At 44.8% G+C, this 24,181-nt stretch overlaps 1 protein-coding gene across 1 annotated transcript in view; it reads right to left on the minus strand.

Moving 5' to 3' along the window:
• The window catches only part of CCNY (cyclin Y), a 598,774-nt gene that overhangs the window by 28,945 nt on the left and 545,648 nt on the right, over window positions 1-24,181 (minus strand). Inside the window, exon 14 of the mRNA XM_030199560.1 lies at window positions 23,018-23,184. Within this exon, the coding sequence (XP_030055420.1) occupies window positions 23,018-23,184 (167 nt within the window). The remainder of the gene's footprint in view (window positions 1-23,017; window positions 23,185-24,181) is intronic.

The raw sequence follows: 24,181 nt of genomic DNA on the forward strand, positions 1-24,181 counted from the left end.
AATCACCTGATTACACTGGGCGCATCTTTTGAAGCCACTGGGGCTCTTCCTGGATATCGAGAAAAGGATCACGGCCAAATTAAACTCCCCAATTCTGAAGTAGAAGAAAGGGCCTAGCAACACGGAAAAATAAAGAAAACTTTAAGGGTTGAAAACTAAAAGAAATTAAAAGTATAACTGAAAAACGGGATAAATTAAAGGAAAAATATGATCTGAGGGGACCGAACACCTGCAAAGAAAGGTACAAGAGAAAAATATATGTACTTGAGGAGAACATGAAGATGCATCCTCCCTGCTCTGCGGAAAAATAAAGACTGAGAGACTCATGTGTCAGGTGGGAAGGCATCAGCGCATGAGCGGTGGGATGCTGTTATAAAGTTCTCTGTTAATACCGTTGGTCAGCGTCCGCACTGGGCTCTGTTGGATGATGTCATCCAGCTGTAGGAATATGAAGGCCTGCTTGTTCTCAGAGAAAGAAGGTGCCGACATTTACGTGCCCACTGCTTGTATAAATGATTATTAATGGCATATTCATATGTATGTGCACACACACATTCTGTCTAAGAGCTATTCAATAAATATGCACATATTTTACAAGGCATGTAATTTCCAGGTAGATGAACATGTAGGCAGGGTCTAAGTAGAGCACAGGTGGGACTCACACACACATAACTTATAAAATGCTGCAATTACCTCTAGTACTTAGGTGTGTGAGTGCTTATAACAGCTCTATGGCTGGCACAAGTGCTCATGCCTACATTATGACCATGTATTTCACTTCTTAAGCAATGGCTTAGCCACAGAGGGCCTTGGAAGCCTAGGCCCCTCACTTTGGGCTCAGGCCCCCTCTAAATCTGCAGCACCCGTTAAGTGGCTGGTGGGAATGACAAACCCTGCCAGTGAAAGACATTTGCTGCCAAGCCACTCCCCTACTCCTCTTGCTGCTGCAGAAAACAGGTGTCGGTGGCATGCTTCCAGCCACTGATGCCAGGACTCCTTGCACATGCTTGAGGAGTCCAGGAGTTGGTGGCTGGAGGCACGCTGCCGACTTCCTGTTTCCTGTAGCAGCAAGAGGAGGAGGAGGAAGGGAGTGGTTCAACAGTGTATTTCTTTTGGCTGGCAGGGCCTTGGCATCCAAGCCAGCAAAGATATTTTTAACATGGAGGGGAGAGAGAGGGAATACATTGCCCCCATCGAGTCCACCCCTGCCCCTCCTCAAATGTCTGGCTATGCCTCTGCTGTTAAGCAAGCATTCCATAAAGAAAATTAGGCACATACTTCCCTTAATAGAATGGGCACCTATACATAGGTGCACTGTCACATAATTAACCCCTTACCCCCCAATATTCAAAACAATTTATGTGGACAGGAGAGGCTTCGGCCTGCTTAAATTGCTCCTGGCCACCCAACTGCCAATACTCAGTGACACGTAACCGGGAAGGGCTGCTGAATATCAGCTCTGCCCACCCACTTAACAAGTGGGCAGGTCAGGGGCAGCATTAGGGAACAGTGGAGGAAGGGAAACTATGCAGCTGACAGCCGATAGTCAGTGCTGGCACCTGCATAGCTAAGTGGGTGAATTCAGGACAACTCAAAAATTGTCCTAATTCAGCTCACTTAGCTATGCAGGTGTGGGCACTGACTATCAGCTGGCAGCTGCATAATATCCCCTCCCCCTCTATCCCCCTCCTGTCCCCGATGCAGCCCCCCTCCTTCCCTTCCCCCTACCCCCAGCCTGTGACAGTCACCACTGAAACTCCCCACTTGGCCTAGATAGCCCCCCCCCCTAGGCCTAACTCATATTCATGGTGGTCCAGTGGGGGCGATGAGGGCAGGAGTGAAGCCCACTTGATCCTGCCCCTTGTGGCTGCTTGAATAAAATGGCTGCTGTGACCTGTAGCGGCAGCTCACAGTACTTCAAGTGTTTAGATGTAAGGTTTGAGCATTTATATGAGCTCTACATGTTGTAAATGTCCACACCCAGCTGTGAGCTGGATCACACACAAATTATAGTATTCTACTAGTAAAAAAGGCCCGTTTCTCACACAAATGAAACAGGCGCTAACAAGATTATCAAGTAATGGCGATTATGTTTTTAAGGGAACCGTTAGGAGAAATGTTCTGTCATGATAAGTAATAATTGAGAAGAGTGTATAATGAGTAATATGCTCCAGGGGTATGAGATACGGATTGTTTGATCTATTTTTTTTTTTTTTTGTTTAATCTTTCTTTTTTTGTGATTTTTATTTATAGTATTTTTAAAAAAATAAAGAGTATGCAGACTCCATCCATGTCCAGCATTTCTCCTCTCTTCCCTCCCCTCAATCCATGCCCAGCATTTCTCCTCTCTTCCCTCCCCTCCATCCATGTGCATCTCCTTCCTGATTTCCCTCCCCTCCATCCATCCATGTCCAGCAACTCTCCATTCTCCCCAGCCCTCTCCTTCATCCACCCATATCCAGCAAATTTGCTCTCTCCCCTGCCCCCTCCATCCATCCATGTCCAGCAATTCTCTCTCCCCTGCCCTCCCCTCCATCCATCCATGTCCAGCAATTTTCCTCTCCCCTGCCCTCCCCTCCTGACCAGTGATCTCTTCTTTCCCCCTGCCCTCCCCTCCTCTCCAGCGATCTCTTCTCCCCTTGCCCTCCAATTCCAGCCATCTCTTCTCTCCCCCTGCCCTCCCATCCATGTCCAGCGATTCTCCCTGCCCTCAATCAGCTCCCTGACAGCCCTCCTCTCCATTTCTTCCCCTCCCCCGCACGTTTAACCCTTTTACTTTCAGGCACAGTGACGGCAGTGAAGAGGACAACGCAGCTTCTCCCTTCCCTCACACAGTGTCCTGCCCTCGCGGAAACAGGAAATGCATCATCGCAGAAGGCGGGACACTATGTGAGGGAAGGGAGAAACTGGAGGTGAGCCCGCTGTTGTCCTCTTCACTGCCGTCGCTGCGCCTGAAAGTAAAAGGGTTTAAACACGCGCAAGGGGGGAGGAACAGAGAGGAGGGCTGTCGATCGGGGAGCGGAGGGACCGTCCGAGAGCTGCCTGGCTGCAGCGCTGCTGCGCCAGGCAGCCCTGCATTTGGGGGGGGGGGGCAGCAGCCAGGGGAAGGTCACGGTTGGGCTGGGGAGGCTTAGCCTCCCCAAGGCTCTTATAGAGGGTGCCTATGACTGTCCTCCCATCCCATCCATCAATGCTCCCCTGCCCTGCCCTCCCCTTCCTCCCTCCTTCCCCTCGATGTCCCGCGATTCTCTCCTCCTGACATCATCTCACCTCCAGCATTCCCTTCCCCCTCATTGTTCCGCCCTCTGACGTCACTACGTTTTGACGCGAGGGTGGGGCAATGAGTGGGAATGGATGTTACGAACCTAGGCATCCAGACGTAGAATGTTGGAGGTGCAAATTATTATATAGGATAATTTATGCATGTACTTGTGTGTGCTCCACCTATGCACATGTCCACTGGCAAAGTACATGCCTTCCAAACATGGTATGCACTTTTCCAGTAGTTGGTATTCTGTAAGAAGTCATTTATGCAATAAGTGGCCACTTATGTGTAGAAACGATTAAAATAGTGCCATTTATTTGTGCCCACTTATGCCTGATAATACCTGCTATTAACACGGTATTAAATGGGTGCGCTTCAATGTAGGCATGTTGATTATTGATTTACAGTAGTATTCTACCAGATTATATTATAAAATTAATGCTCAGTGCACAGCATTTTGGTGACTAACTTGTAGTGCCCAATCATCGACGTGCCCTCATGCTGTTTTAGGATCTGAAAATATTAGACTGAATATTTGAATAAGTGTGAAAACGAATGCAACAGCACCTGATATGGACTAGGAATAGCAGAAAAACATGGAGCACCACAGCATGAGATAACAAAAGGCACTCTTATGTTTAAGATAACAACAGATTAACTATGGGAAAAGTGAGGCAATGGAAGCTGCTGGGTGTCTTGTGGTTGTATAGTGTAATACTGGATTCAGCCACTGGACTATGAGAAGCAAAAATCTTCGTTTCTTGGACAAAGTTAACAAGCTTTCTGCATCTAAAAGCATAAATTCTCTGAAGGCCCTTACCACCCCCCCTCCCTGCATTCCCTACCGAAAACTTCTTCCCAGCAAGGCAAAAACAACCCCCCCTCCCTGCATTCCCTACCGAAAACTTCTTCCCAGCAAGGCAAAAACAAATTGTAGAGTTGAAATGGAGGATGTGGAAAAGATCACATCCAGCCCCACCAATCTGTCTACTTTTAGTTTAGTTAGCTTCTAACAAACACATCTATAACTCCAACAGTTCTAAGGGGATTTGACATAACGAGCAAGGCATTCTACAGCCTCATACCAAAAAGATTCATTAAGCCAATGAATATCGTACAGTAACTGCTTATGGTACAAAGCATTCTTCCACTCTCAACATAGAAGACATTTCACTGGAATCTCCAACGTGGAAGCTTTAGCAGGCAGCTGAAGAAACCACTAAACAAATAGAAGAGTATAGCTTGCATATCCGAAGCACTTGGGCATCCATTTCTTTGAAGCAGTAATCCAAGATTAGCAAGACACCTGCTGACCGTGCAAGCATGTGCTTTCATCCCACATCAAGTATTTCTGTACATTAACCATTTTGGATCTGTTGAACAAATAGTTTTGCTTCTTCCCAGTGACTCACACATACCTGTATATATAGTGTGGGGGGGGGGAGGGGGAATTCTTTCCGTGACAGACGCATACTCTTAGGCTACAGCCATTCTTCAGGATTATTTACTTGTTTGGTTTCTGCCTTATTGTATCATAGCCGCTTTCCAACTCAGTCCAGCCAATGCAGAAACATGCCTCAGTCGATGACCAAAAACTGCAGCTCCTACTGGACCCTGGCTGATGTGTCAATGCAGAGCACCTCCTTTTCTTTAAAGAATACTGGGTTTATACATGTGTATAAGTTAGGTGTGAGCCTAATGCCAGCCATAGAGTTGGTGTAAATCCTTATACCTAGACTGTTAAACAAACAGGTGTAAATTATAGCATTCTACAACTTATGCAAGTAACTGTGTGCTCTGCCCACACCCAGGTGTACTGTCCACCTTCAAACTACATGCAATCATATTTAGGTGCCAGGTTATAGAACAGCACATAATTGGAATATGGGCATTTACATGCTTATGTGCTGATATTCTGATTATAGAACACTAGCCTAAGTTGGCATTTCTGTGCCAACATTTAGGCACGCCCACTTATGCCATGTCAATAGCAGGAGTAAATGAGTTCACCTACATGCAACAACACTTCAGCACGTAACTTATAGTATTGTTTAAGATATGTGTGTAAATGTGGAAACTGCTCATGCCAAGCCCCGCCCCCTTGCATTTACATGGGACGCGAGTTGTGCGCCTACTTTATAAAGTACTACTGAGTACGTGGTGAGAACTTATTCACGTATCTGTAACAATCACATGCATAATTGCTAGTATTCTAGAACTGTTCTAGAATGAGGGGTAAATGGACTTTTTTGATAAAGCAGCAATGATCTCCAATCCTCATTTTATTTGTTAACTTTCTACTGTGCCTAAGCTTTTCCTCGCTAATAGAAGAAGACCCTTAACAGTCTGTGAGCCGTGAGAGTGGGGGGTGTTAAAGTACCTCCACATTGATTACTGTATATACCTCAGCCCAGGATTAACTGTTAAGCAAATAAGCACGTGCATAGGGCATCAAGGGAAGGGGGGGGGGGTGCCACAGAGTTTTTTTCTCTTAGCTATCATGCCCTTAACTCTTTAACTACTGTTTGTCACACCCATTATCCAACAGGAATTTCAGTGTTTTTCTAATCATTATAAATATATATAATGCTTTGTTTCATACAATAATATTTCTCAGCACATATTGAGTTACAAAATGGAAGGGCCAAGGGGTACCACTGTTGGGCTGTTCTTAAGGCATCAGATGGACTTAATCCAGCCCTGATGTACCTGCCTCTGGGGTAACCTTCAGCCCCACCCAACAAGGGGGCCACTACACATGTGTACAAGGGATTTATAAAATCACCTCAGGGGTTATGTGCATGTAACATAACATAGTAACACAGCAGATGACATCAGACAAAGACCTGTATAGTCCATCTAGTAGATAAACTCATTACATAAAGATATGAGGTGATACAACATATGTATACCTGATCTTGATTTGTTCATGCTATTTTCAGGGCATAGACCGTAGAGGTCAGCCCGGAACTGTCCTTATTCTAAAACTTCTTTCATCAAAGTCCTTGAAAAGCTCCAGCCTATCCATATCTATCTAGGCCACGATCAGGGCACAGACCCTAGAAGTCCACTTAGCTCTGTCTTTGCTTCCCTATTACCAGTGTTGTCACCTAGTTTTTGCTAAGCTTCTTTGGTGCAATTCCTTCTAAACAGAATTCCTGTGTGTTTATCCCACACATTTTTGAATTCTGTTACCATTTTCATCTCCACCAACTGCCATGGGAGAGAATTCCAAGTATCCACCAACCTCTCGGTGAAAAAATATTTCATGATATTATTCCTGAGTCGGCCCCCCCTTCAACCTCAATTCAAGCCCTCTAATTCTACCACCTTCCCGTTTCTGGAAGAGGTTTGTTTGTGGATTAATACCTTTCAAATATTTGAACATCTGTATCATATCACCCCTGGTTCTCTTTTCCTCCAGGGTATACACGTTCAGGTCATCAAGTCTCTCCTCGTATGTCTTGCTATGTAAACCGCATACCATTTTTGTTGCTTTTCTTTGAACTGCTTCCAGCCTTTTTACATCTTTAGCAAGATAAGGCCTCCAAAACTGAACACAATACTCCAAGTAAGGCCTCACCAATGACTTGCACAGGGGAATGAACATCTCCTTTCTTCTGCTGGTTATAACCCTCTCTATGCAGCCTAGCATCCTTCTGGCCATGTCGACTGCCTTGTCACATTGTTTCGTGACCTTGATATCCTAGGACACCATCACCCCAAGGTCCCTCTCCTGAGTCTAGCTTACCAATCTCTCCCCACCTATCTGATACATCACTTTTAGATCTCTGCATCCCAAGTGCATCACTCTGCACTTCCTAGCATTAAAGTTTAACTGCCAGACCCTTGAACATTCTTCTAATGTTTGGAGATCCTTTCTCATGGTTTCTACACCCTCCAGTGTATCCACTCTTTTGACTATCTTTGTGTCATAGGCAAAAAGGCAAACTTTTCCTTCTAACCCACCAGCAATGTTTCTCTCAAATATATTAAACAAAATCAGCCCCAGCACCAACTCCTGAGGCACTCCACTGCTCACGTTTCTTTCTTCTGAGCAGATTCCATTTACTACCACCCTCTGTCGCCTGTTGATCAACCAGTTTCCAATCCATTTCACCACTTTGGGTCCTAAGTTCAGCCCTCTCGGTTTTTCACAAGTCTTGAGGACCATATCAAAGGATTTGCTGAAATCCAAGTAGATTACATTTAGCGCATGTCCTTTATCCAGTTCTTTGGTCACCTAGTCAAAGAAGTCAATCAGATTAGTTTGGCAGGGTTTTCCTTTGATAAAACCATGTTGCCTTGGATCCTGCAATCCGTTGGGTTCTAGAAAGTTAGCTATCCTTTCTTTCAGCAGCGACTCCATTATTTTTCCTATCACTGATGTGAGGCTTACCGGCCTATAGTTTCCCACTTATTTTCTGTCCTGACGTTTGTGAAGAGGGACCACATCAGCTTGTCTCCAGTCCAGAGGAACTTTTCCCGTCTCTAAAGATCTATTAAATAAATCCTTAAGAGGTTCCGCCAGGACTTCTCTGAACTCCCTCAGAATCCTGGGAGGAATCCCATCCGGCCCCATAGCTTTGTCTACTGCCAGATTTTCAAGCTTCTTATAAACACTTTCTTCCATGAACGGTGTAATATCCACTCCATTCCCAGATATACCTTCAGCAGCCAATTGTGGTCCTTTTCCAGGGTTCACTTCTGTGAACACAGAAGAGAAGTATTTGTTCAACACGTTTGCTTTATCCTCATCACTCTCCTCAAAGCCATTCTCAGCATCTTTCAGTCTTACAATTCCATTCCTATCTTTTCTCCTTTCCCCAATGTATCTGCAAAAGGTCTTGTCAACTCTCTTTACATCTTTAGCCATGTGATATAGCAAGAAGGCATGTACTTATATGTGACCCACAAATAAGTGTTTTCAGGAAGCAGAGTGTGGGTGGAGTTGTTTGGAGGAGTAGCCTAATGGTTGATGAAGTGGGCTGACAATTGAGGGAAATGGGTTTGATTTCCACTGTGGCTCCTTGTGACTTGAGCAAGTCAGCTAACCCTCCACTGGCCCAGGTACAAAAACTTAGATTGTGAACCCACTAGGGACAGAGAAAGTGCCTATGATGCTCATCTTCAAAGTATATGGACATTTCCAAATGGCCAAAAAATGTCCATTTGTCCAAAACATCCAAATTGTGATTTTGGAATGGCAGAATTTGGTTGTCCTACAATGCAGTACATCCAAATAGAAAGGGTGTGTGTTGTGGGTGTGTTTTGGGCAGGACTATGGAGGGCTCAAAATTATGACGTCCAACAGCAATAATCAAATGAGAAGAGACATCCAAGTCTAAAAAGAAGGACATTTTAATTTAGACCTGTTTCAATTACATCCAGGGTACAAAAAGATACTGTGATTCAGCAGCTGACCACTGGAAGGATTAAGGCATGATCTCTCATGAATCCCCCCAGTGGTTACTGACTCCCTCCATCACTCCTGAAAGTGACACTGGAAAGGGAAACGAGGCTCTCTGACTACATCAGGTATTATGGGCATTCTGAGGAGTAGCCTAGTGGTCAGTGCAGTGGACTTCATATTCCACTTTTTTACATTTAAATTGTGAGCTCTCTAGGATATTACCTAAATATTAAAGACACCTGCCAGTCTGAGGGCTATTGAGGTGGTGAACATTCAGGTACAGTAGTTATTTCCCTGTCTCTGAAGAGCTCACTATTTAAAATAACAGAGCTGCAGTGGAATATGACCCTGGCTGGGTGCACGGGTTTTTTGGCGTTCATAATTTGGACGTTTTATTTTGGAACATGGCTGTTCATTTTGGATGTTCTCACGTACTTATGAGTGGGGTGCCTCAATTCTAACGGGTGTTCCTTCAAAAAATGCTCCTCCACATGTAATACACCATAGACCCGATATAACGTGGAAGATGGGGGTCCAAATTTTTACAGGTGTTGTGAGTATCGGATCTCTGTTACCTGTACTGGCACCTGCACTCCAGTTCAGTAAAAGGCTGCACGTGTCATTGAAAAATCAAATGGACTGTATTAAACATCATATCCACACATTAAAAGTGAATATGGTCACAACACAGAAATCAAAGGCTAAAATTAGCATCCTGGTTTAGTAACAGAGTCCAGAGTTGACTGTTTTGAACATGGCTTTATCCAGGGGGCTATTGCTTGCTTGCTTTAGCTGTTTTTGTTGGAGATCCTCGTCTGCATCAAAATCACTTGTGGCTTGTCATAAGTTTGTTTCATCATTGATCCACCCCCGTAGAGTGGACTCACAGATGCCCATGTGTCTGCATGTCTCCGCTTGCATTTTTCCTGACTTTAAAAGATCTAAGGCTTGTAGATTTTCTTGTACTGACCATCCTTTTCTTTTCATTTTTTTTTAGAAATTTTCATATTAGCCAGTACTGCCTTGCACCAATTCAAAGAAATAGATCAGAAATAATTAGATTGTACCTGAAACACATGAAATTCTGGGGTTCAAGCTCTGACCTCGTTGTAACCGAACCTGCATTATATCAAGCCATGTTATAACAGGTCTATGGTGTACATAAACTGCTTTGGTTGTATCACAGAAAAGGGGGTTTTATTACGCGTCTAATGAAACATAGTAACGAACATAAGCCACGTGTGTAAATTACATGCACCTATGCCTACTCCTGAGTGGGTGTAAAAATCAGTGGCTTCAATCTAGCCATGATTTCTGCTGCTTTGCTTCTACAATTTTATGAAGACACATAGGTGGCTCCGTAACTCTGTAAAACAGGCTAGAATGAGGCGCCTACTTGGCTATTGCACATAGATGACCTGTTGTAAAATTACTCTCAGTGAGGGTCATTTCCAAAAGCCATTTATCACGATATATATAGATTTTGCAGATCCACGCAGAAACACTTATGCGCTATTCTTAAATTGTGGGTAAAAGAATGGGCTGATGGTTCTTTCTGCATAGGTGTCAGGCCTCAGCTGCAGCTCCTTTCTCTAGAAACTGCCATCCTAGACAATCACCTAATCTAATCAATGTCTACCCCAGCCCTGAGTACAGACAGATAAGAGAAGACCAAGCCTAGATCAGATAAGAAGTGATATCTTCCATATGATATAGGCATTTAAATACTTGAAAGGTATTAATATAGAAACAATTCTTTTCCAGAGAAGGGGAAATGGTAAAACTAGAGGACCTGAACTGAAGTTGCGGGGTGGTAGACTTAGGAGTAATGTCAGGAAATTCTTTTTCACAGAGAGGGTGGTCAAAGCCTGGAATGCCCTCCTGAAGGAGGTGGTAGAGACAAAAATGGTGATGGAATTCACAATGGCTTGGGATGAACACAGGATCTCTAATTAGAAAACGGATGGTATAAAAGAAACCTAAACTTAAATGGCTGTATGTGTGTGTGGACGTGTTGAGTGGTGCTTAGATGGCGACTCTGGCTGTGATGAACTAGGACTGGTGCCAGGCAGACTTGTACAGTCTGTGTCCTGTATATGACAATCCAGTTTAGGATGGGCTAGAAAGGGCTTCAACACCAACTTCAGTGGCTGGAACCTGAGGACAGTGCTAGGCAGACTTTACGGTCTGTGTCCTACAAATGGCAAGACAGAAAGGCTGGAGTGTGCTTCAACAGCAACTCCAGTAGGTGAAACATAAGGATAAGGCTGGGTGGACTTCTATGGTCTATGTCCCAGAAATGCCAAGGAAAAGACCATGATCAGGTATTTTACATCACATTCATTGTTGATTTAATCATGAATTGATAATGAGTGTGACAGTTGGGCAGACTGGACGGACCGTTCAGGTCTTTATCTGCTGTCACACATTATGTTACGGCCTCTTTTACCAAACCAAGCTAGCGATCCTGGTGCGGCAATGCCAACGTCGGAATTGCCATGCGGGAATTGCTAGTGCAATTTGATAAAAGAAGACCTTACGATGTCACGCTCTATGGATGGCAGCTGTGAATAAAAATATCCAGGCAGAACAAACAGGCCAGTTCATCTTTTTCTGCTGTCATGTATTTGTTACTATGAATAATGTTTCTCCCAGTTTGAAGAACACATATAGACCTTTCTTTCATAGCTTTGTTTTAAGTCCATGTGATGGATTTATTTTATTGTTTCTATAATCACTTCTCATCTAAGGCCATTCTTTATTTTCATTACAATCAATATAATCTATTTGTATATGCCACTGGTTTGCTTCCGAGAGAGGGACGAAAGCAGAATATCTTGCATGAACAGTAACTATTAGAACAAATGGACATGGGCATTTATCTGTAACCACTCTTGAAATCACTGTTAAAATATGAAAAGGACAGAGTGCACCTAGTGGTGATCCTAGGTCGGCTGACACCCAGGGCGGATCGCCGCTGCTCCCCCCCCCCCCCCCGGGTGCAGCACGACCCCCCCCCCCCCGGCGCATCAAACACCCCCCGACGAATCAACCCCCCCTTCCGGCGCATCAACACCCCCCTGGCGAATCAACCCCCCCTTCCAGCGCATCAACCCCCCCTGGCGAATCAACCCCCCCCTTCTGGCGCATCAACACCCCCCCCCCCCCGGTGCCTTCTTGGCTGCTGGGAGCAGCCGCGCGCCTGTCAGCTCCGCTGGCCCTGCTCTCTCTGCCCCGGAACAGGAAGTAACCCCTCCAGCAGCGTGCACCCGGGGCGGGGCGGACCGCCCCCCCTCCCCCTCCCCTGGTACGCCACTGAGTGCACCAGAGTTTGGCCTTAGATTGAAGATGGAGCAGTGCTCTGGTATCAGTGTACAGCATGTGGCTATTCAAGGACAGGATTTTTCTCATGTATGGAGCCTCCTGGGGGACTGTAATGTTCCTGCTGATAAATCGCTCTATGGTTCAGCTCATGATTTTATAGCTACCAGCTGTACTGTGGGCTTCAGCCACCTTATTATAGACCTTACCTCCTGATCAGACTATCTTATGATTACTTTTGAACTAAGTGCTACTTATTCCCACCATTGAAATAAAAATGTTAATATGAAAGTAGTATGAAAAGAAAAATGAACTCATCACATTTTCTTTAAATGCACTGAGTGATCTCTCCCTGGAATTTTCTGCAGATTGTATTCATTCCCTAGCAAGTTAAGAAATGCTGTTCACCATATTGTTCCAGAAATGTTCTGCACTGTTTCCTTGAATAAAATCGGCTCCTTGGTTCTCAGAGGAGTTACATAAAATGAAAAGGGAAAAATCATCAATTAGAGCAATGTCGGAGAAAGTCATTTGCAGTAGCGATAAATCAAATTTTAGGGAACCCCGAATGGCTTATAGTTCAGCAGTTATAATTACAGAGAGAAATCACTTTTCTTTCACTCTGACAGCTGCTCAAAACCATTCTATGGCGTTATTCACTTAGTGAAGAATATTCTATGGAAGACAGTGAAAAATTCAACACTTGTTTTCTTCTAAAATTTTGCATAGCAACTCAGACTGAGATACTTTTAAGTTTAAGCAGCTGGATTATTTATTTATTTTAGTTACATTTGTACCCCGTGCTTTCCCACTCATGGCAGGCTCAATGCGGCAGGCAATGGAGGGTTAAGTGACTTGCCCAGAGTCACAAGGAGCTGCCTGTGCAGGGAATTGAACTCAATTCCTCAGTTCCCCAGGACCGAAGTCCAGCACCCTAACCACTAGGCCACTCCTTCTGGGTTACTACTGTCTTTGAAATATGTTAATTGTAATGATGCAAACTTCATTTTGAATACAACACATCCTACCACTTGCTTTTTGAACCTTGTCCCTTATGGCAATTAAGGAGCCCTTTTACTAAAGTGGGTTAAATTTATTTATTGTTCACTCGTATCCCACATTTTCCCACTCACGCAGGCACAATGTGGCTCACAAAAAATTAAGAAAATTTACAGTGTAAGGGGATAGTGCTAGAGGACAAAGAATAGACAAAGGGAGCAGTATCTAACAATGGGAAACTAAGGAGGGTAGGAATCAAGAAGAGTACATCAATTAGTCCTGACATGTGATTAGTATGTGAGAAAAGGCTTACTGCAAAACACAAAAAAGCGTTTTCCAGTAATTTTCCTGTTTGCATGCGCTAAGCATGCATTAACTATTAAAAAAAAATTTTTTTAAGGGGACATGTCATGGGCTTCCCCTCCTTAGGAAGGAAATCGTGTGCAAATGAGCTAACAGTGAGCAGCTCATTTGCATGCGATTTCCTTCATGCATGCCCGTTCCTTTCCGAATCGCTAAGGGATTGGTAAGGGAAGGCCTTTTTCCGTTCAGTTAGTGCATCAGTTAGTCCACTGCAGTGCCCCCTAGGGTGCCCGGTTGGTGTCCTGGCATGTCAGAGGGACCAGTGCACTACGAATGCTGGCTCTTCCCACGACCAAATGAGTTGGATTTGGTCGTTTTTGAAATGGGTGTGCTCGGTTTCCATTAGCGCTGAAAACCAGGGACGACCATCTCTAAGGTCGACCTAAATGCTGAGATTTGGGCATCCCCGACCGTATTATCGAAACAAAAGATGGATGCCCATCTTGTTTTGATAATACGGGTTTCCCCGCCCCTTTAAGGAGCCGTCCTGCGAGGACGACCCCAGGAAACTTGGGCGCCCCGTTCGATTGTACCCCTCCATGGGGCTCATTTTCGAAAAAGAAAAACTTTAACAAAGTGTCATAAAGCACATTTGGACGAATTTCTTCTCATTATGTCCAACTCAGTATTTTTGAAACCTGTTTTGCAAACGTTTATCTATGAATTCCATCTCCAATGCATCCAAATCACAAGGGGGCGTGTTGGGAGCGTTGTAGAGGAGGGATTAGGGTGGGTTTAATGGGTGAATAACACTTGTGGACGTTTTACAGCTATAATGGAAACAAAAACGTCCAAGCTGAAAATCTAAACGGCTTGGGTTAGACTTGTTTTGAGAATGAATAAGACACAAAAGGTGCCCTAAATGACAAGATGACCACTGGAAAGAATCAGGGATTACCCCCTCCAATACTCCCCCAGGGGTCACTAACTCCCTCCCACCCCCCAAAAATATGAAAAAAAAATATGACTCACCAGCCTCTATGACAGCCTCAGATCTTATAGCCATGTCTATTAGAGCAGCATGCAGGTCCCTGGGGTAATCTAATGATCAGTGCAGTGCACTATGGAGTGGGGGATTCAGGCTCCCTCCACCTGTCACACTTGTGGAGGAAACTGTGACCCCCCCCCCCAAACCCTGCTGTATCCACATATAGGTGCCCCTTTCATCATAAGGACAATTGTAGTGATGTACAGTTGGGGGAGGTGAGTTATGAGTGGGTTTTGGAAGGCTCAGCAGGCAAGATAAGGGAGCAATGGTGAGATGTGTACCTGGGAACATTTATATGACGTTCACAGAAGTGCTCCCCCTAGGCTGCCCCAATGATCTCTTGGGATGTCTGGGGGATCAGTCTACTAAGAATGCTGGCCCCTCCTACATCCCAATGGCTTTTTTTTTGTTACATTTGTACCCCGCGTTTTCCCACTCATGGCAGGCTAAATGCGGCTTACATATTATATACAGGTACTTATTTGTACCTGGGGCAATGGAGGGTTAAGTGACTTGCCCAGAGTCACAAGGAGCTGCCTATGCCTGAAGTGGGAATCAAACTCAGTTTCTCAGTTCCCCAGGACCAGAGTCTACCACCCTAACCACTAGGTTACACACTAACCACTAGGCCACTCCTCCACTTGATTCTGTATGTTTTGAACTTGTACTTTTTTTTTTTTTTTAAATTGGCCAAAACCTTGTTTGCGCCAGTATTTTTCACAGAAAAGATAAGACTTTTTCTTTTTTCAAAAATGCGCTTATCTCCTAGACGCCATATCGAAAATGTCCCTCCACATACATTCCCTAGATTGGAACTTCTTAGCTCTCTGTATAGGTGATAAATCAAGGGCTTTCTTTAATGAAATTTCAGAGAAGGATGTTTTCATTTCGGGACGGCACAAAGTGCTTTATAAATTACAGGATGCTAGAGATATGGGGGAGGTTAATAACGACAGGAACAAGACCTCAGTAGTGCACTAGGTGATTGGGTGATGTTATACAATATTAAAGGTATCCCAAGGCTTACCTCCAAAGCTGATCTTAGGGAATGTTACTTCCAAACACGTCATAGAACATCTATTATTAGATAAACAGGGACTTATAGGGGGAAGGCTAAGGGGGATACACTTCTAATTCATAAAATGATGTGTATTTTGCAATCGTGGACTGCCAATGAGCCCATCACTTACCTGAAATGGAGGAATTAATTGCATAAACTCGTTTAGGAAGTGTAGGAGGCTCATGGTTTCCCCAAACGTAGAAAATGCTTTCTGATGGTTTGGAACTGTTATGTCCAAAATATGACACCAAGGGGGAGGAGTCTTATTCTAAATACCTTATAATTTGATTTGAACAGGAGCCTTGTAGTATTTTGTTCTCTAGTAACTAGTCCCCCACCTCTTTCTTATTGTTTCTTTACCACAGTCACCAGCGGCCACAGATTCTTAGTACCTTCCTGAAGGGAAAGGGGTGGTATGGATTGGGAGGGGGGAGGAAGGGAGGAGGGATGAATGTATGTTTATTATTGAACTGTAGTGTACTTGTTATCAGTTTGTTAAGATTGTGGATATGAAATCTAATAAAAAGTGTTTCAAAGCAAGTAACAGGTACTGTATGCAAATGTGAAGGTCACTCCTTGCTTAAGGTGGTCTAGGTAGTTGTCTAGACTATGCCCAGGAATAGCTGGACACATAGAGGACACAATACTATTTGTAGCTAAGGACCAGAGTCAAGACTAGGAGTTCCCTAGGTGACTGAGCAAGCTTGGCACCAGACTTCTCATTCACTCAATAAACCAGTCCACACCACTTCTTTGCTGAAACTAGAACCTTTACTACTTAATTCAACTGATGAAGTATCAGTTATACTTCATGCAGGTCGCCAACTCTATACAGAACTTCATCTCCTTCTAACGCATTGCGTTTGCTGATCTTATTAGTAGATGTTAATGTTATCAATGTTCACAATGTTGATAAACACTTAGCAGTATCTATGACAGACACAGTGACTCTACAGTGAATTTGTTAGTAAACAATTACAGATTTTTCTTGGCATCTGGCAGACAGACCCAGGGCTAGATGCACTAAAGTCCTCGGAAGAGCCTTTCCCTTACCGATTCCAAAGCAAATCGGTAGGGAACGGCCATGCATCAAGGAAATGGGATGCAAATGAGCTGCTCGTTGTAGCTCACTTGCATTCTCTATTTCCTCGGAAAACAGTTGGCCAGTCGGCTGGTCGAGCATGCGCAGAGCAGCCAAGCGTTATGCTGGCTGCTCTGCGCATGCCAAAGACGTCCAAAAAGGACGTCCTTGATGAGCACTTGTTAGAGCTGCGGGCCGGAGCGCAAGCTGCAGCTGCCGGTACAGCCGGTGATCCTTGCCACCCCACTCTCGGAAGAAGGGGGTGGATTGCGGCTGACCTTGCAGACCCTCCTCCCTGGGAACGTGCGGCTCTGGGGGCGATGGGGGGTGAGAGTTGCACCAAATTACCACCGCCGGCATTGGGACGTGCGAGGACGCCTAACATAGATGCCCTTCACTGAAACATAAAAAAAAGGATGGCCCAGACGAGCGATTGGACGTTTTTCCCCAGATTTTTTTGTGATGGGTGTTCTTCTGCGAGGACGTCCAAATAAAAAAACTATTTAGACGTCCCTTTTGATTATGCCCCCCTCCAGGTCTCTCTCCATCAATCACAGCGCATTTAGCTGATACCAGTGACAGTGAACTGGAGGGGGGCATAAACGAAAGGGACGTCTAAATACCTTTTTTATTTGGACGTCCTCGCAGAAGAACACCCATCACAAAAAAATCTGGGGAAAAACGTCCGATTGCTCGTCAGGGCCGTCCTTTTTTTTTTAATGTTTCAGTGAAGGACGTCTATGTTAGGTGCTTTAGAAGGACGGCCTTGACGAGCACTTGGACGTTTTTTAACCCGATTTTTTTTGTTATATTTATAGAAGTTTTTAGAGGCTGCACAGCCCCAACGTGAGGTACAGACCTCCCGTTAGATTTTCCACGGTTAGGCAATCAGAAAACAGTAGTGCATCTCATTACAATACGATTTATTCACATTGGGGTACTAATTTGCTCATCTGCATTCCGTTTTCGTTAGCTGCTACTGTAATCGGAAAATGGCTCGGAGAAGCATTTAGTGCACGCCACGGTTTACTACTTGCTCGTTAAGTTTAGTGCATCTGGCCCCAGGGACTCTGTAGTGTGGTACTATTAGATGTTATCAAGTTCTGTTCTCCTCTACCCCCAGTGCCCCTCCAAACCCCCACCTCCACTGGCTCCAGTCCCCCTGACTCCTCCAATACAATTTCACAGAGGGCTGGAGATCTGGTGGATCACCAGCCCCCTAATCCCCCCTCGCACCCCAAAAAAAGCCCTAGAGGCCCAGTGGGCCACAAATGCAAGCCCTCCTCCCAACCTGGTGTCTATCAGCCCCCCTTCCCCCCCCCCCCCCCCCGTACCTTAGTAGTGGAGGAAGGACTAGTACACTCCCTCCTCTTCTAGTGCCGCCTTGAAAATGGTGGCACCTAGCCCAGTGCATCCTGGGATGCGCTAGGCAGGGCTTCACCATTATATGGTGGTGATGCATTTGGCAGGGCTGTGTGCTGCCATTTTCAAGGCGGTGCTGGAAGAGAAGTGAGTATACTACACTACTCCCTCCTCCACCACTAAGATACAGGGGGGCAGGGAAGGGGTCCGCTAGACCACTAGGTTTGGGGGGGGATTGTGTTTGTGGCCCACTGGGCCACCAGGGCGTTTTTTTTGGTTGAGAGGGAATTTAGAGCCCTCATGAACTTGTGTTGGGGGGGGGGGTGTCAGGGGACATGAGGTCTACCAAACCTCCAGCCCCTGTGTCGCTAGCTTGAGGTGGGGGCTCGGGGCTCCTGCGGAGGGGTTCCATTAGGGGACCTGCTAGCATTTTATTCCTATGGGCCCTGCTGCAGATAACTCAAGATAAGCGTTAGTAAAAGGCCCCCTTTGTGAGGCCCCCCTGACAATAAAATGGTATGGTCAAGCATATTGCTAACTGCCAAGAGATCCAACAGAGAGGCAGCAGAAAATCTACTCTGAGACTTTCCAAACCTGTCTTGGGGATCCTATAGCCATTTGGGTTTTCGGAGTACCCACAATGAATAAGAGATAAATATGCATACATTGGAGATTTTGCACATGCAAATTGATCGCATGTATATTCATTACAGATATCCTAAAGACTGGCTGTGGGGGTTCCCAGAACAGGTTTTGGAAGCCATGAACTACCCCATTATCTAGATTCTCTCTAAGATCATTTACAATAACTTCCAATGTTGTTTCACTGCTGAATCTTTTCTGAAACCAGACCACCAAGGGTTTTGCACTTCATCTATTCTCACAAATTCCAATATGTGCCCAAATGCCAACTGCTCCACAATCTTGCCCACAAAAGAAAGCTTTAAATCGAGCAGTACGTATTAAGCCATTTAGATCTAGAAAAGATTTTTTTTTTGTTAAATATATGTGGGTGAATAAGATGCTAGGTTTTCTGGGAAAAAAACTTTCGGCTACCAACATATTAGCTATCCACTAAATGGAATCATGGTTAATAGAGAGCTTCCTTCAACAATTCTAATAGGATGGATCTAGGACACAGTTTGTATATATTTACATTTCTCAAAATTGCTTTCATATCATCTTCAGTAACTTGTATAAAAACTGACAAAGAACCATCACATGAATTCCCAAGGTCTACTTCCCTCTTAACTGATGTCAAAACTGAATCTGTTCTACTGTGGGAAAATTCCTCTGATTAAAAAAAAGAGGCAAATCTGTCACAAAATTAGTCCCACAATCATTACCCATTTGTCCTAGAGGACCATACAGGAACTAAATTCAGTGGCGTTCCTAGCGTGGATGGCACCCGGGGCAGATCGCCGATGTGCCCCCCCTCCCCACCTGCGAAATGGCACCTCCCCCCCTCCCTGGCGAAATGAGCTCCCCCCTGGGTGCACGCCGCTGGGGGGGGGGGGGTGCCTCGGCACGCGCCTATGGGCTCCGACTTCGCAAACTTCGCTCGTTCGCTGCAGCTCCCTCTGCCCTGGAACAGGAAGTAACCTGTTCCGGGACAGAGGGAGCAGCGAACGAGCGAAGTTCGCGAAGTCGGAGCCCACAGGCGTGCACCACGGCACCCCCCAGCGGCGTACACCTGGGGCGGACTGCCCCCACCGCCCCCCCCCCCCTTGGTACGCCACTGACTAACTTACTGTATTCTTTGCATCCTGAATGGCTGATTATAGCTTTTCTTTACAAGACATTTAGGGGCCCTTTTACTTAGCTGCGCTAAGCACTAACTGTAGGTTAAAAACACCTACTGCAGGGTGCACTGAGGTGTTCCGCAATGTCTGGCATGTTTCTGGGTGCCACCATTTTGAAGGCAGCACTGGAAGAGGAGGGAGTGTGCTACTTCCTCTTTCATCGCAGAAGTATAAGGGGAGAGGGAGTCACTAGACCATCAGGTGGGGGGGGGGGGGGGTTAGGTTTGTGGCCTACTGTATCCTTTTTTTGGGTGTGAGGTGGGTTAGGGGGGCTGGAGATCCACCGGATCTCCAGTCCTCCATGCCCTTGTGGAGGGAGGGGTCAGGGAAACTGGAGGTCCATTGGTCCCCCAGCCCCCGTGTTGCTGTTGGGTGGGGGCTTGGGGTGGAACTAAGCCTGCGTTTCATAGGTCCGCACTTTACCCCTATGATCAGAGCTAATAGCATGCCTACATTTGCATGCTATTAGCTCTGATCAAAGGGGTGTTATAGGCCCATGCTTTTCCAGTGCTATTTTTAGAGCGTTGTTTAGAACAGCGCAGGGCTTCTGATCATCTGCTCCTAAGTGAGCAACCTAACTGACAAAGAAACACAATAAACATTAACACTTTGCTAGCCCTCCTGCATTCACAAGTGCAGCACAGAACCAAACTCAGCCGGCCAAAAATGGATTTTTGCATCTGAAGATTCATTGCTGCTGCTGCTTTGGTTGAGGGACAAAGGTGAGGCACCGTGCTCCCATGTTCATTTCTTGCTATGGATTGGTTCTAAATCAGGTAAGGATTTGGTACCTGCAGACAGACATTATCTCCATAAAACTACTAACCAAATCAAAACATGACATTCCAGGAACGGTTTCATCATGAAGGATGTCAGAGACATGATTCCTTGATGATCCACGTGAGAAGGATTTACTTACACTGGCTGAATTGGTGTGATTGACTTACAGACCACAAATCACAAAGATTGTTTGTGGAGACTATGGGGATCATTTTCAAAACACCTTAGAGTTACAAAGTTCCATAGGTTACTATTGGGCTGATTTTCGAAAGAGAAGGACGTCCATCTTTCGACATAAATCGGAAGATGGACGTCCTTCTCCCAGGGACGTCCAAATCGGTATAATCGAAACCCGATTTTGGACGCCTCCAACTGCAGTCAGTCGCAAGGACGTCCAAAGTTCAAGGGGGCATGTCGGAGGCGTAGCGAAGGCAGGACTTGGGCGTGCCTAACACTTGGACGTCTTTGACCCATAATGGAAAAAAGCAAGGATGTCCCTGACGAACACTTGGACGTTTTTACCCGGACGTGTTTTTCTTATGAATAAGGCACAGAAAGGTGCCCGAAATGACCACATGACCACCGAAGAGAATTGGGGATGACCTCCCGTTACTCCCCCACTGGTCACTAACCCCCTCCTACCCTCAAAAAAATCTTTAAAAATATGTCATCCCATCCTCTATGCTAGTCTCAGATGTTATACTTAGGTCCATGACAGCGCATGCAGGTCCCAGGAGCAATTTTAGTGGGTACTGCAGTGCACTTCAGACAGGCGGACCCAGGCCCATACCCACCCCCCACCTGTTACATTTGTGGAGGAAACAGCGAGCTCTCCAAAACCCAACACAAACCCACTGTACTCATATATTGGTGCCCCCCTTCACCTCTAAGGGCTATGGTAGTGGTGTACAGTTGTGGGTAGTGGGCTTTGGGGGTTTTTGTGGAGCTCAGCACACAAGGTAAGGGAGCTATGTTCCTGGGAGCATTTTTATGAAGTCCACTGCAGTGGCCCCTAGGGCGACCGGTTGGTGTCCTGGCATGTCAGGGGGACCAGTGCACGACAAATGCTGGCTCCTCTCACACCCAAATGGCTTTTGACATGGACGTCTTTGGTTTCAAAAATCTCTGAAAGTCAGAAACGTCCATGTCTAGGGACACCCAAATCTAGGGACATCCAAATTTAAGGATTTGGACGTCTCTGACAGTATTTTTGAAACGAAAGACGGACGTCCACCTTGTTTTGAAAATACGGGTTTCCCCGCCCCTGGATTTTGCCGTTTTGCAAGGACATCCAAATCGCAACTTGGACGTCCCTTTCGAAAATGCCCTTCCACGTAACTTTGTAAATCTAAGTCCTTTGAAAATATGCCTTGTGTGCACAGTCATGGAACTGAAAGGATCCTTTGTCTTTTGCTCTTGTGGTAAATTAGCAGGCCAAACTGGGAGTGGCAGTGGGCAAAACCGAAGCTGACTTCTGTAAGAAGTGCAGGATGATAAGAAAAGGCAATGAGATCACAAGGAATACAGAATTAGTTCAGAGGAGCACAACTGATCAAGATTCACTGCTACATCCTCACCATTACTAGAGAGAACATTGCTAGTATCACAAAGAGGGGTGGGGGGAGAGGTTGATCTGCTCATGGGCACACTGACAGCACTCCCAAACATATAACATTATCTGTTTTATAATTCACTTCCTCTTTGTATGTGGGTATAACATATTTACTCACTTCTATGGGATACAGTTTTAAAAAAAATGATGTTTCCTCAAAATTACCTTAAAATCAAGAGAGCTAAAAAATAGTAATTTAAGCAGTGAATGATGTGAAATGCAATCTTTTTAAACAGTGAGATTCAGTGAGGCCGATATTCAGACCGTGATGCTAAAACTGGATATTCAATGCTGGGCTGTTTCCGTTGCCCGGCACTAAATATCCGGTTTCCTTTTGGCCGGTTTGACTTTAACCAGTCAATATTCAGTAGTTGATATTAAAAGTGACTCTGGAATTAAAAGAGTTATCCCCTGATTAGTAATTTTAACCAGTCAAGCCAATATTCAGCGCTGGCTGGTCAAAGTCAAATCGGCCAAAGATAGGACTGCCTTGCACATGGCCAAATATGGCCACTAAAGTTAAACGGCGATGCGCTGAAAATCGGCAGGTAGACGGTTATATCACCCGATATAATTGGCTATCCACTAACCAGCAATATTCAGCGGGACATGGCCAGCCATGTCTTGCTGAAAATCGGCAGATAGCAGGCTATGTGGCACCTAACCAGCCAGGTGCCAATCCTGGCCACTTAAATGCCTTTGAATGTCAGGAGGTGTATTTTTAAATTTTCACTTTAAAAAGTCTTAAGTTTTATTTTATTTGAAAACTATTCCAGAAGGTAAACATACTATGCTATATTCTCATTTGTTTACCAATGTTTCAGTATCCTACAAATGAATGAAAGAAGTGCATGGAGGGATGAAATGATGTGGCTGCTGGGAGAAACAAACAAAAAGGAGAGGAAGGGGGGGTGGGGTGGAAGAAAGAAATCCGGCATCCAAAAGATTGAGATAAAACATATTGAACTCACATGTCCTCAACTGTGATATCTTTCAGGATCTGGCAGTAATCCACATTCCACACTGCCTGGTCGTCCCAAACTTTGGATGCCAGCAGAATTGCACCCAGTACAATTCGCTTCCAGTTTGCTGGACAAATATCTATTTCTGCGTAAGTTAAAAGTCTTTCAAGATATACCTGGGAAAACAGATTATAGTCAAAGCTTAGTAAATTATTTAACTACTTTCCTTTTTTGTAAATGTGTGCATGTATGACATACATATACACACATGGGAAACATTTACTGACACTTACAAAGTGCTATACACCATTATCACACATTATCCACTGCAGGATCTATTACATAATATGGGCTCTGCAGCCGATAATGCACAAAGTGGTGTCAGTGTACGCAACCCATTAGGAAATGACCCTCATGGTCTCATGGAAGCAGAGATTGCATACTCAAAAAAATCACAAACAGCACAAAATACCTCAGCACGCCTGATCTAACTACAGACCAGTTGCTTCTATTCCTCTGCTTTGTAAATTTATGGAAGGGGAGGTGGCCTTGCAGCTCACTGACTATTTGGAACATCATAATGTACTGCATTATTCTCAGTCAGGGTTGAGGTCAAACTGTAGCACCGAGATGGTTATTGGTTCTCTTTTTGATAACATTCAAAGACTTCTTTCTGAAGGTAAAAAAAAAAAAGCTTTGGTGCTACAGCTTGACCTTTCCAGTGCATCTGATCTGGTCGACCATGACATCCTTTTGCAGATACTTGATAATATAAGAGTTGCTGGAAATGAATGTAACTGGTTCTCCGGATTCTTAAAAGACCGTTCTTATAGAGTTGAATTAGAAGGAAAACTTTTAGATAAATGGAAGAACACTAGTGGTGTTCCTCAAGGTTCCCAACTTTCACCCATACTTTTTAACATTTATATGCACTGTTTGGGATATGTCCTGGATAAGAAGTGGTTTATCTGTATAGCTATGCGGTCTACATAACGATTACGGTTCCTATTTTTTTCTTCTGTTTCTTTTCAATTAGATTTACTTCATCACATTCTAAATACTTTGGATTTTTGGATGAAACAACAAAAGTTAAAATTGAATTCAGATAAAACTAAATTTTTATTAGTCATTCTAGAGAAGAAAATGAAACTTCTGTGATGATCAATCAGAAAT

The sequence above is a fragment of the Microcaecilia unicolor genome, chromosome 1 (genome assembly GCF_901765095.1).
Source record: "Microcaecilia unicolor chromosome 1, aMicUni1.1, whole genome shotgun sequence".
Classification (NCBI taxonomy): domain Eukaryota; kingdom Metazoa; phylum Chordata; class Amphibia; order Gymnophiona; family Siphonopidae; genus Microcaecilia; species Microcaecilia unicolor.